Raw genomic sequence first — 13,621 nt, 5'->3', positions numbered from 1 at the left:
CCCTGACTTTTGTGTGTTTCAGGGACTTTACAATGGCAAGGTATTGGGGATTGGTAAAGAAATGGAAGGATTGTACATATTAAAGAATCAAATAAAGCCAATTGTGCATGCTATGGCTGCTGAGAATAGAAGTGGAGATACAAAACTGTGGCACTTAAGGCTGGGGCATGCTTCAACTGGAGTAATGCAACACATCCAGTCATTGAGACATCTGTCAGATAAGAATGTACAATCTTATTGTGAGATCTGTCCTATGGCAAAACAATGTAGGATGAAGTTTCCAGTTAGTACAAGTAAAACCTTTAAAGCATTTGAATTAGTTCATATTGATGTTTGGGGGCCTTACAGAAAGCCCACATTTGACAAGAAATACTACTTTGTTACCATAGTTGATGACTATAGTAGATACACATGGTTATGTCTCATTAATTCCAAAAGTGAGGTCATTGTAGTGCTCAAAGATTTCATTGCTTTAATAAAAAATCAGTTTGCATTGTCTGTGAAAGTTTTAAGGTCTGATAATGGGACTGAGTTTTTCAATTCCTCAGTCATTGATCTACTAGCTTATCATGGTATTGTGCATCAAAGTAGCTGTGTTTATACACCCCAACAAAATGGTGTAGTAGAGAGGAAACACAGGCATATTTTAGAAGTAGCCAGGGCACTGAGATTTCAAAGTTCATTTCCTATTCATTTTTGGGGTGAATGTGTTAGAACAGCTGTGTATTTGATCAACAAATTGCCTACTGAAGTGTTGAATGGGAAATCACCTTATGAAATGTTACACCAGAAAATACCTAGAATTGATCATTTGAGGGTCTTTGGTTGCTTGTGTTATGCAACTAAGTTACCCAAATGAGATAAATTTGCAGCAAGGGCTAGAAAGTCAGTCTTGCTTGGATATTCTGAAGTTAAAAAATGATACAGATTATATGATGTTGATGAGAAGATATTCTTTGTAAGTAGAGATGTTACATTCAGAGAACATGTTTTTCCATATCAATCAGATGCAGTGTCCTGTGAACTAGACATGTTTGAGCTATGCAATTCAGACTTGAGTCCTATTGCTCCAGCTGAGCATAATGAACCTGTTCAGTTAGACACATCAATAGACTATTTGCCTAGCTGCACTGTAAATCCCATCCCCAACATTGTTGAAGATCCTATTGTTATCACAGAAGCTGCAGACAATACACCACCATGTGTGAGTGATTCAACACAATCACAAGACATCCAACCTATCAGACATGCCAAGATCAGACCAGTTAGAAATGCTAAACCACCGAGTTGGCTTGATGCCTATATAACTGCTCATAAACCATCTGCTAGTTGCTTCTACCCTATTTCAGATTGTCTCAATTATTCACATTTGTCTGTCCCTTATCAGGCTTACTTAGGAGCTCTTTCACAACCTTCTGAACCTAAGTCATTCAGTGAGGCATCCTTAGATGAAAGATGGATAGCAGCCATGAGTGATGAAATAGCTGCCTTAGAAAGTAATAACACTTGGGAGGTTGTAGACTTACCAACTGGGAAGCAAGCCATTGGTTCTAAGTGGGTTTATAAGATCAAACATAAGGCGGATGGATCTATAGACAAGTACAAAGCAAGGTTGGTAGCCAAGGGTTATAATCAAAAGGAGGGGTTGGATTATCATGAGACTTTTTCACCTGTTGCCAAGATGGTAACAGTGAGAACTCTTATCACTATTGCAGCTTCAAAAGATTGGCCCTTGATGCAGATGGATGTCAATAATGCATTCTTACAAGGAGACTTGTATGAGGAAGTCTACATGTCCTTGCCACAAGGTTTTCACAGACAAGGGGAGTCTAAAGTATGCAAGCTGATTAAATCTCTATATGGCTTAAAGCAAGCTTCAAGACAATGGAACATCAAGCTGACCACTGCCTTAATTGAAGCAGGATATACTCAGAGCCCACATGATCACTCATTGTTCACAAAACAGTCAGGAGATGACATAGTAATGATTTTAGTTTATGTTGATGATTTACTAATAACAGGGAACAACAAAAAGATGATTAACAGTGCTCAGGAGACTTTACACAGCAAGTTCAAAGTAAAAGACTTAGGGCCCCTAAGATACTTTCTGGGAATAGAGGTGATGAGGTCAGACAAGGGAATATTGCTCAACCAGAGAAAATATACATTAGAATTGTTGTCCACAACAGGATTGGGAGGAACTAAACCAGTCTCTACTCCTATGGAGATGAACATGAAACTCACTTTAGTGGAGTATGACTCAGTGGTTGGAAATGAGAGTGATCCAATCATGACTGATATACATAGTTACCAGCAGTTGATAGGAAAGCTGATCTATTTGACAATCACCAGGCCAGACATTTGTTTTGCAGTTCAAGTTCTTAGTCAGTTTATGCAACATCCCAAGAAGTCACATTGGGATGCAGCATTGAGAGTTATTAGATACTTAAAAGGGGCACTGGACAAGGGATATTATTGAAGATAGGAGCAATTACAGACTTGACAGCATTTTGTGATTCAGATTGGGCAACATGCCCTAATACGAGGAGGTCAGTTACAGGATATGTGGTTATGCTTGGAGAGTCAATGATCTCTTGGAAATCCAAGAAACAACATACAATAAGTAGAAGCTCAGCAGAGGCTGAATACAAAAGTATGGCAGGGACAGTGGCAGAAATCACTTGGTTAATTGGATTGCTGAAAGATCTAAAGATAGACATAAACACTCCAGTCAGGTTGTGTTGTGACAACAAAGCAGCCATGCAGATTGCTTCCAATCCTATTTTTCATGAGAGAACTAAGCATATTGAAATTGATTGTCATTTTGTGAGAGAAAAGCTCAAAGATGGATTGATCAAACCAGAATTTGTTGGAACTAAATCACAACTAGCAGACTTGTTTACGAAGGGATTAGGGACAGTGCAACATCAGTTTCTTCTTTCCAAGCTAGGAGTTGTAGATGTCTTCCATCCTAGCTTGAGGGGGAGTATTGAAATATAAAGTGAGTTAGTAGATGTATTAGATGAGTGGTGAGTTAAGTTGGTTACAAATTAGTTAGTTTGTTATAACCAATGTAACAGTAAAAGATTCTTCTAGAAACTCACAGTTCTACTTGTATAAATAGGCATCACATTTTCTATTGATAAAAAAGCAATAAAATGATCTCTTCTTCTTCTTCTAAAATTGCTCTCAATGTTGTCAATATTTTCATTTCCTAACTGAATTGATGAAAGTTTACAATGATGAAGCAAGCGATACTATTCTTTTGAATGTTTTTGTTTCTAATTTGATTAATAATTTAAACTATAGATTGTGTCAAAAGATTTCAGCTTTGTTGTGATCTTTGGCTCTCTGTTTCTGCTTTGTCATTGTAATACACTAATGGGGAGATGATAACATTAATTAGAAACTGATCAGTTTTTGGCTGAAGTTGTAACTTTTAATCTACATGTGCTTTATGCTCTTGTTTCCATGTATTACAAATTTACTAGTGCAACAATATAAATATACTTATCCACCTTCATTGTTTGCACCAAATCAGACAATTAATCATAGAAATCACAAATTTAAAGTGTAAATACGTATCACATATAATAGAATTAAGGCTATATGCAAGATACATGTGTCTGGTGCAAACACTAGGTGCTGGGCGCGGGTAAGATTTTTCCTGGCCATTGTGATTTGTGTCTATCTAAAAGCATAGAACACGGACACTAGAACAATAACACAACAATTGTAATCATAAGGAGTTTTCCCTTTGCCATGAAATAGATATTGTTCACACAATCTGGAAAAGGTACATGATAAATGGAGCTTATCTTACGGACTGCATACTTTCTCTTTTAAGGGTACCAGGAAAGCCATATGCCTGCTTATGATCCTCCAAATTTGGTACAAATAAGACCATGTTCTTGGATGAAACAACTCTTTCTTCGTTTTTATTTTCATTTGCAGTGTTTTGGTGCTTTAATGAGCTTCAATGTGCATTAATTTGCAGCGCACAGTCAGAAGAATCATTCTGCAAAACACGATTCATGTGTGCTTAATGCTGAGAATATCAATTCATTTATCATATTTGGACATGGTGCTATACTAATCTGAGGTTAGTAACGGAAACTTCCCTTGGCAGAGTGTCAACTATATGTTTCACTTAAGAATCTCCTTCCATTTACTTGAAATGTACAAGCCAAAAACATGATCACCTTTCAATCATTGCAGGTCTTTTAGCATCAGCAAGAAGGTTAACAATGTTATGATGGCGATTACCCAAGATTTTGCACGCCATTTTCTTCCATCTGCTGCTAAAAGATGTGTGGGAAGTGCACATTCTTCCCCATTGAATAGCAACTTTGTTGGAAATCCATCCCCCTTTAATATATCAATACCTTTTAAGTGTTTCTTATTAAATCTGAGGACAGATTGTTGCTTTCCGGGTACTCTAGGGTCTCCAGGTTTTGGTCCATCAGCTTCTGCCATCAAGTAATTTAAACCAGGTAGTCCTTTCAAGAAAATTGTGTCATTTATGTTTCGAAGCAAAGTTCCATTGAAAGAAAAAGCTTGTGCAAATCCTGAACCTGTTTTCTTGAACTGGATGCCAACGAACCAGTCCACGAAATTAACTGCTCCCCAATTGAATAGAGTAATCCGAGCAGTCCACCCTGATTTATAGTTTGAATCGATATGCCAGTTTATGGTAACCCCACAATTGTCGCCACAAGGTAACTGCTTAGGGACATGATAGTGTTTTAGTTTAGCCCAATACAAGGATTTCTCTCTTCTGTTTGCAAATGGCACCAGAAGTGCTTCTGGAGGAAGAAGCAGTCCTGGTGCATTTTGACTACATTTGACAGAATTGTCACAACCACATGCACAAGTGTTGCAGGGGATTGCAGAATCATTGTAATAGGCACTGTATGAAACACAGCACCGATTCGCTCTATCTTTTGGCTTTGTGATATTGCAGACTATTTGCCAACTTGCAATAGCTATTACAGTAGCATGAAGTCCAGTTGGATCTAAGAACTGTGCTTCATCTACTCTTAAGGCTTGTCCACATTTATAATCCGGATTAAGTAGACCGACAATTTTCCATCTTTCGGGAGGGTAGAGAGCTGTTAGATTCAAATCTGGTGGAAGCTTATAGACTTGTAACTGAAACACAGACTTTGAATTGGTTGCATTCATTACAGTGGGCATGATGCTACCATTCCTGCAGCAGAATGGCAACATACCTACATCTTTATCTTGAGCTCTTTCTCGAGGCAAATCAGCTATAGTAGGCTTCTTTTCACAGTTCAAAACTTTAGAAAAATCAAAGTCTTTATAGTACTGTCCTGCAGCACCATAGACACAATTAGAATAGTCTTTCTTGCGAGTGTATGCACCCCTCATCGAGTATATAAACTCCCCTCTCATCCATTCCCAAGTTAAATTCCACTGATCAAGGCGTCCCAAAGGATTACTATTTTGTATGGTCACTTGTGCTTGATAGTTATTCGGATAGGCTTGCATAACATCATAAGAGATCAAAAGATCACCATTTTGCCGTGGGAAATACTTGGTTGTGAAATTTTTAACCTTAAATTTTGGATCTTTCACGCAGCAGACATGCATTTTTATTGCTGCCACACAATACACAAAAACAAAGATTCAGAATTCAATCAAGATTCGCGGCAAAAATGTAGCTGATTTACAAACTTACCTTTGCGTTTTGCTACTGGACATTTGTATCCATCATTGAAAAGTTTAATAGTCTTAGGCATGGGATAACCTGGTGGTTTGATTCCAAATTGTGTACCTGTTAACTCAATCTCTGCTTGAATCTTCTTAACATCACCAGCAGTATCAATCGACGTTTTCAAATCTGCCTGAGGATAGCCAGCTAGGTAAGTTCCATTTCCAACAGGAGCAGGAAAATCATCACCACTTAATAAAACAGCATTACTAGCTGAGACTAAAAGTTCGCGATTTTGAAACCCGATGAAGATTTTCCAGTTCTTGAGCTCATATATACCTGCATTAAGTACTGTTGCTGTAGCCTTAAAGGCCCAAGCTTGTGCAGTTGCATTCTTTACATGCGGAAGCTCTTTCGTCCTAGAGATGAATACATAGGATAAAAATATACCATTGCAGTTATTTTCTGCAGGTGGTAATTTACCATCATAATCTTGTGCCTTAATATTGACAGAAAACAAGATTATGTAAAAGATGATGGATTTTGAGACCATCTTCATTATTTTCTACAAATTTTGAATAGGATTTCAAGATTTGGAAAAAAAGAAGAGAAAAGAGACATTTGAGATGATAATCTTGATTTAAGTGAAGACTTGGTCAGAATTCAGATGAAATTTTTTTCCTCCATGTAAGCTACGACTGAAATGGCGGGACCAAACTACCAACGGTTATTCAATCTTTTTTTCTTTTATTTTTCATTAATTATGTTCTGTTTTTTTGGTATTTTGGTTATAAATTACTTGACCATTTTGCCCTTAGATCCTTTAGCAGCATTGATTCTGTTGTTATTAATTTCATCATGAAATAATAATTTTGAATCAATGTCCAAATCATGGTTTTATTACTCTTTTTCCAGCTCGATTTTTCAATAAAAGAAGAATAAATTACAGGCCATATTGTTAGATGATTTTATGCAAAGGGACATGAACTGCAACATTCTATTGGAGACATTGAGGTCCAAACAGTAACAATAACTTATACACAAAAAAAGAATACCAATATCTACATATAATGAAACTAGAGGAAAACCAGGAGTATGAGAGAATCCCTGGAGATTGTTCAAATCAAATAATTAGCATTAGTACAATCTTCAACCAATAGACTAAACGATTCAACTCTTTACACGATCCTTCCTCGTTGTAGTTACAAGAAGAGGAACGATAAAACTAAGAGAAAAATAAATAGAAGAAATAAAGGAAAAGAATTTATAATTCTCCCAAAACATTGTCCTGGTTTTGGAAGTTTTCAAGTTTTTCACCTTGTGTTTTCACATCTCTAAGCCCTCCTACTACTTCTTTAGGTTTCTTCCATATTACTTTATAACATTTGTAGTGTAACACTCTCTACATCTACTCAAGTTTCTATACCCTCCTCATCTTTCTCGTGGATCCTTCCATGAGGACTATGAACAACTTTGATAGCTAGGCAATGACAGAATTCTCAGCAGTTTAAGCTACAAGTTTGTACCATTAAGCCACCTCTATGTTTAGTGGTTTAGCATTGCCTTCGACAAATTTAGTCTTGGATTTTTCTGCTCGTGATGACCTTGACGAGGATGATGAACCAGACCTAGGAGAGGATGTCGACTTGGCCTTCCTCCGCTTTTGTTTCTTAGGACCCACTGTAGGTGTTACGTCCCTGTAAAGATCAGATGATTGTTGCTGTCTCAATGACTCTGTGTAATCTGTCAAAAAGACGGATAAGAACCATAAAGTAAGTATCTACAGAAAATCAGGATCGATACATCTTCTATGAAAAACTTGCAGCTTGTTTTGTGAATCAACTCATATCAAGAAGTTCCAAAGTTGGCAATAGAAATCAGTCCATCACATGAAACTTAAATATTCATTTATGAACCACTTCAAGTAGAATATGGAAAGATTTTGAAAACAGTTCTCACTCAAATACATAAACAAAGAGCAATACAACCAAGTTGAATGACCTACAAACAGACTGCACGTCAGCATTTAAGAAACTTTTCCACATCAAAGTTCTTTCAAGAAAAAACAAGAAACTGGGCACTCCCCTGAACAATTTTTTACGCTGAACGTCACTAGTCAAAATAAGTGATAATGCATAATGGTAATCTAAAGGACCGAGCCATAAATCTTAGTCACACTAGTTGCTTGCTTTCTTATCCAAGAGACAAAAACACAGAATACTTTATGAAACTTAGATTAGCTTAGCTTCAAAGAGAACTAAGATGCAACTTAATTGAGTGACATGCTTGTATTACTGGTCAATTGAATGATTCCGACTCAAAGAATAATTTACAAGATATATATTCCTTTCTAACCTTTTCACAGATGATTCTTTGGTAATCTTGATGTTATGAAATTACTATATTAGGGTCATTGGTACTAGACAATATTTGCCTAGCAGCCAAGATTAATTTTAGAAAAGCACATCAAAAACTGTCCCTTTCTGGTGCCAAGTTAAAGACCTTTCTGTGACAGATAAGTCCAAAGCTTTCCCTGGTTTGAGGCAAAGAATCTTTGGGGTCCCTTTGGATTGAGGACTTTGGCCCTATGTAAATTCATTTTCACAAGCTTAAACTTTTTGCACCGACTCAGATTTACCTAATATAATTTGGATTACAAATGCAAACTGCAGTCACATTTCATTTCAACCTTATTTTTGATTCATTTCAAATAACACTTGAGAATATGTCATTCGGAAATCTCATGCATTTAAAAATGTAAATTTGAATTCTCCTAGGAGATACACACCCTTCAAAGAAAAACAAAACAAGACGAAAACTATAAAACAAATAAAAGAAAGAATTGTCCTGTCCATTTTAACAGAGTTTTCTATACATTTGTACAAAACATAGGACAAGTTTATCATATTTCAATCAACATCTCAAACCCGTGACAAAACCCTACAGCCATTGGGACATTGTCTGATTATAGACACTGCACATGTTTTAAAGCAACATATCAGACACTTGCTTTGTTTTCTTGATTCTATCCAAATGATTCCAACTATTCAATAATATGTAACACATCTTTAGTCATTATTCTTGGCTTGTCACATGACAATTGGTAGTAAAAGGAGCACACAAGAGGGAAAAGGAGAGTTTTTTAGAGGCAAAATATTAACCTTGTGATGCCCATGGAGAATGTGCAGAACCAGAATTACCAATAGAAGTTGCTGCAAAATCAGGCCCAGTCTTGAATTCATTCATCTATAAAGTTCCAAACAAACAAAATATTAGGTATATGAAAATTAAAAAAAAAAGAAAAAGAATCTTTCTTACAAAATGATGAATTTAGAAAAGGGCAGATACAAATATGTGGACCAAAGAATGGTGAAAAAAACTAAAAACATACCCAACTAGGTGCATTGCCTGATTGTCCATCCCAACCAATATGTGCCACATGCTTAACATCAGTTGGAAATCCAATTTCTATCTCCCTCTCCTTCACAACTGTAATCACAATAAAAAAAAATCAACTCAAAAACTAAAATAGGGATATGGGGCTAAAGGGAAAAAAGGGAATTACCAAAAATATTAGAAATGTATTTGTAGATCCCCTTCATTTTGGTTCCCATAGAAGAGTATGTAAAACCCCAATACAACAAACACCCTCTGCTCAGAGATGAAACAGAATACAGATAGAAGCAGCAGCAGCAGCAGCACTTAAATGTGAAGAACCAATTCCTTTGCCTAAACCAAAAAATGCAAACACAATACTATAAAAAATTGACCTTCAATTACCCTTCTCAACATACAGACAGAAATTGCATGATGTAAAGATTGAATCTTTTTTCTGTCTTGGGGGTTGAGTAGAATACCTTTCTTGATAAAATCTGATAGAAAAGAAAGGGGTATTCCTTCTCCTCAACTTACTGCTGCATTGCCCATCATCTTTCTTCAAGTAATCTAGGCATAATAAAAATGTAATAACCAAGAAACCAACCATGCAAAAAACAATAGTTTGAAATCAAGAAAAAAAGGCCAAAGAGGGAAAATGCGAGAAATGAAAAGGGAAAGAAAGAGAAAAGTGGCAAATGATACAAAAATGGAGAGTTGAAGAAGAAGAACTAGGGGAAAGAGAGAAAGTTAGAGGTGGACAACCACGAAAACCTCACAAAAAAGAAAGGGGTTGAGGTTAGTTTACAAAGAACATACAGACTACAAAAGGGGGATTTGGGGCTGGGGTGTAATTCATATTCTGAAATAATAGTAGGAAAAATGACACTTTTATCCCTCAAATATCAACAAATTCTTATTCTGGTCTTCACGATTTTGCACATTTAACCTTCAATTTATTAATAGATTTTAAAAATTACTAAGTGTTAAATCACTCAATTATCCATATATTTAATTTTGTGTTATTACTCTATATTTAAAAATCGATGGGTGCATTTTTTATTCTTTTGATAGTAAATCTTTACAAATTTAAGGAACTATTAAATCATAAATCACTCAATTATCTATGTAAGTATATTAAATTTGTGTTGTTACTCCATATTAAGCCTAATATAGTTCAAAAAATAATAATCTAAAACTGACATATATATTTTTTTATATAAATAGACAAAAAAGGGCACATTTCAGGTAATTAAAGGTTGAATTATGCTTGGTCAAATAAAATGAGGATTAAAATCATGATTTATCAATAATCAAGGGACCAAACAACATAATAATTACAAAATAACAATATAAAAATAGCAACGAATTTAAGAAATAGGATATCCCACTGAATTAGTTTTCATAATTAAAAATGGAAAATAATAAGATATATACTCCACTACTACAACATAAATTAAATAAATGACATTTAATAGCTTATTGTTATAAGTGGTGTTGTAAATGTTTTGTTGGCGTATAGGTGGCTTTGTAGTTGAAAGAGTAAATCGCGGAGTCCTGTCATTTTCTTTTCTAGTACATAACTACATATATATTGAAAATGGTTAATGAAACATACTTTTAAGTTGATCCCAAATTTTCAAGAAAAGAAAAAAAAAAGAAAAAAGAGGAGAGCCTCTTTGGATTAGGCTTAAAAGTTAATCAAACATATTTTTAAGTCATTTTTAGTTTTTGGAAGTGTTTCGCAAAGTTAAAAGTATTTTAAAATAACTTTAAAAAAATTAAAAATAGATACTCTCCAACTTTTTATTTTTTAACTTAAAGTTACTAAAATTTAACTTTTTTAAAAGCTACTTTCTTTTAAGTTAAGCAAACGGAAGCTGAGTTTTTTTTCTTTTCTCTTGATAGTATTGGGAGTGGTTAGGTAGATAAAATTTCAGCATCAGAAAATGTATAGTTTGGTTAATTGTAGGGATTGGAATGGCAAACATAACATGTTAATTAATATTCTTCTTCATGGAACTCAATCCCATATGCTACCTACCCACCCTCCACTCCTCCCACCAAGTCTTTTCTAGCCACATCCACTACTATTTCTTGTCCCTAACTCACCCATGCCCACATCAATCCTTTCCCTATCAAATTTGGAATTCTTTCTCAAATTGAATAACACACTAATTCTTGTTTACTATCTATTATTTTTTTAACTAAATATTGATAATCTTTTTAATTTGTTAGAAAATTTCATTAAGTCATTTAGACATTCAAACTATGATCTATTTCGATTGAACACTTAAACATGGAATAAAGTGTATACATATTATTAGTGTTATGCATTATTATAATGTTATCCAATTTAAAATATACTTGAAAAAGATTATAAAAACAAACAATATTTCGCTAAGACCCTTTGTGTTTTTACAATAGCAAACATATTTCCTTTCCTCCTCCTCTCTCTCTCTCTCTTTTTTGGTTATCATGCCATGATACGCTAAAGAGTTGAGAAAAGAGGTAATGGGGAACATCAAGTTCAAAGTAACAATATTAAAGATGAAAATAAGAGTGATAATAAATCATATTTCTCCAATAATATAAGGCACATGCATGCCTACTTAATTCTCTTCAGTTTGAAAAGAAAATTTACATTATTATTTTTAATTAATAGTATATATGTAATGGAAGGGCTAGAAATTTGAAAATATATAAGTGTTCATGAAAGGGAATATTAACAATATATTTGAAAATATTTTGTAATACTTACTTTTCTTCTACTTTAAGATTTATGTTGATTAAGTGTTTATTTTCCTTATACATTAGATCTATGCTAATGGTATTTTTTTTTAGCAATATTTTTTGATAATTATACTCCGTATTTACGTTCTTTCTAGTTTAGGATCAGATTTCTCTAATTTCGATGGAACCCTAATAGAGACTATTCATACAGTGGTCAAAACTCTCGTACCAAATCATTTACAAAGTAATATAATAAATAGATTATTGTTGATCTTGATGACATGCCTTCTGTATTCAGGGCGGTATATATTAATCATATTACTGTTTACCCATATTCTTGTATTTTACATCTGTAATTCTGTTGACTTTAAATTTTAATATGCCAATTTAAATATGATTTAAAAAAATAAAAAATAAACCTACAATATTGGATTGCAGTCTAATTCAATTACAAAAGTTCTTTCTTAATATTTTGAGATTTTTATATATACGTGCTCGTAGCATTTAAGTCCATCCACTTGCAGCCAATCATAAAAGTCTTATCCTTAATTTATTCTTTTTTTTCATAATTAATATATAGTTCAAGTCTTCTATTTGCTCATTGGTGCACTTTTTTTCTCCTTTTAACGAGTCCCTTCAGTGTAGAACAAAATAATTAGTTAGAATTGAGATACCTTAATTAAGGATCAAATAACGGTATTCTTACCAACTGTCAGGCTTTTTTTTTTAAAGGTAAGAAATCAGAATAAATAATCGAATCTAAATCTTTAGTTTAAATTATTTAATCCAAATTGCATATGTCTCTTAGAATCATTCTCCTTTTAGATAATTAATGTATTTGTAGCATGACACAAGTCATGTGGCGTTCTCTAATTTATTTATTTTCACTAGCAAAAATCCTACCTAATTGCTATGTGTAATTTGGAGAATGAAATTAAACAAAAATATAATTAAAAAACAATAATTGGAAGTTGGAACCACGTTTGTATGTAATAATTCTAATGCAGCATCGTGGAAGTTTCATATTGCTTCAATTAGAAATGTGTTGATCACCTTCAGACAGCTGCTGCTTTTAATTCTTAAGTCCAAATCTTGAAAGATTATTATTCAAGAATTTTATTCTTTGTGTTAGTAGTTTTGGATTATAAATTTTTTAAATATAAATCAGTTTTGCATGATGTTACATCAGAAATTTTGATGCAGCTGTAGATGATAGATATGAAAGGAATGTTATAACTTATTAATTGGAATCAACTTGATGTACTGTGAGAGATTAATTATTTCTTTAATTTGACAAAGATAGCTATGGACATGACTTGAGAAAAAGTCGAACTACATTAGATATATTGTATTTATACTGTCTTTTTTTTAAAAATCTTTCTAGTCATACGACAACAATTCGTATTGTTATGCGGAGAATTCCCTTTAATTAAACAGCATTAGATCAAAGGCTCAAAGTACGTCTATCAATGGAAATTGGTATGCATTTGTCGAGTGAATAATCTAATGATGAAATTAAATTGCCAATAGTTTATCTGCCGTAAAAGGTAAAAACCTACATTTGTTGAGTAGTTCTACCTGCTAATTAAATTGATTTCACAATTAGATTAGCCTATGCAGGTCCAAAAATACAAATTTAGGCATGTAAATATTAGGGTTAATCACCTATATTATAGTTTTTGATCTTAGTCGGTAAAAGGTTTCGAGTTTAAATTACAAAAAGTCATGATCTGACATCGGCCCAACTTATCGGGTATTGTAGAAGTAGTATTACCTAATAGCTCAAAATCATTCATTTCCAAATGCATTTTTTTTTGGGGGGGGGGGGGGGGGGAACCA

The 13,621-nt window shown here is 34.0% G+C and overlaps 2 protein-coding genes across 2 annotated transcripts; both read right to left on the bottom strand.

Annotated features, from left to right (window-relative positions):
* Positions 1-4,209: 4,209 nt before the first annotated feature.
* LOC102598381 (COBRA-like protein 10) lies at positions 4,210-6,227 on the bottom strand. The gene is made up of 2 exons (XM_006348139.1): positions 5,702-6,227; positions 4,210-5,621 (listed from the first exon to the last, which is right to left on the bottom strand). The coding sequence occupies exons 1-2, from the start codon at positions 6,225-6,227 to the stop codon at positions 4,210-4,212; spliced, it is 1,938 nt and encodes a 645-aa protein (XP_006348201.1).
* A 489-nt stretch (positions 6,228-6,716) lies between these two features.
* LOC102586485 (CRIB domain-containing protein RIC10-like) lies at positions 6,717-9,900 on the bottom strand. Its single transcript, XM_006348022.2, has 5 exons — positions 9,532-9,900; positions 9,240-9,403; positions 9,066-9,163; positions 8,836-8,920; positions 6,717-7,417 (listed from the first exon to the last, which is right to left on the bottom strand). The coding sequence occupies exons 1-5, from the start codon at positions 9,657-9,659 to the stop codon at positions 7,203-7,205; spliced, it is 690 nt and encodes a 229-aa protein (XP_006348084.1). The 5' UTR covers positions 9,660-9,900; the 3' UTR covers positions 6,717-7,202.
* Between the last annotated feature and the right edge of the window lie 3,721 nt (positions 9,901-13,621).

The sequence above is a fragment of the Solanum tuberosum genome, unplaced genomic scaffold (assembly GCF_000226075.1).
Source record: "Solanum tuberosum cultivar DM 1-3 516 R44 unplaced genomic scaffold, SolTub_3.0 scf00099, whole genome shotgun sequence".
NCBI lineage: Eukaryota > Viridiplantae > Streptophyta > Magnoliopsida > Solanales > Solanaceae > Solanum > Solanum tuberosum.
The sequence above is the reverse complement of the archived record's forward strand: the minus strand, read 5'-3'. Positions and strand labels throughout refer to the sequence as shown.

Coding starts and splice junctions, on each gene's coding strand:
- LOC102598381 (XM_006348139.1), bottom strand. CDS start 6,227: ATGGTCTCAAAATCCATCATCTTTTACATAATCTTGTTTTCTGTCAAT. Junction 5,622..5,701: donor TCCAGTAGCAAAACGCAAAG/GTAAGTTTGTAA, acceptor ATTGTGTGGCAG/CAATAAAAATGCATGTCTGC.
- LOC102586485 (XM_006348022.2), bottom strand. CDS start 9,659: ATGGTTGGTTTCTTGGTTATTACATTTTTATTATGCCTAGATTACTTG. Junction 9,404..9,531: donor ATCAGATTTTATCAAGAAAG/GTATTCTACTCA, acceptor TTTTTGGTTTAG/GCAAAGGAATTGGTTCTTCA. Junction 7,418..8,835: donor TTCTCCATGGGCATCACAAG/GTTAATATTTTG, acceptor TCTTTTTGACAG/ATTACACAGAGTCATTGAGA.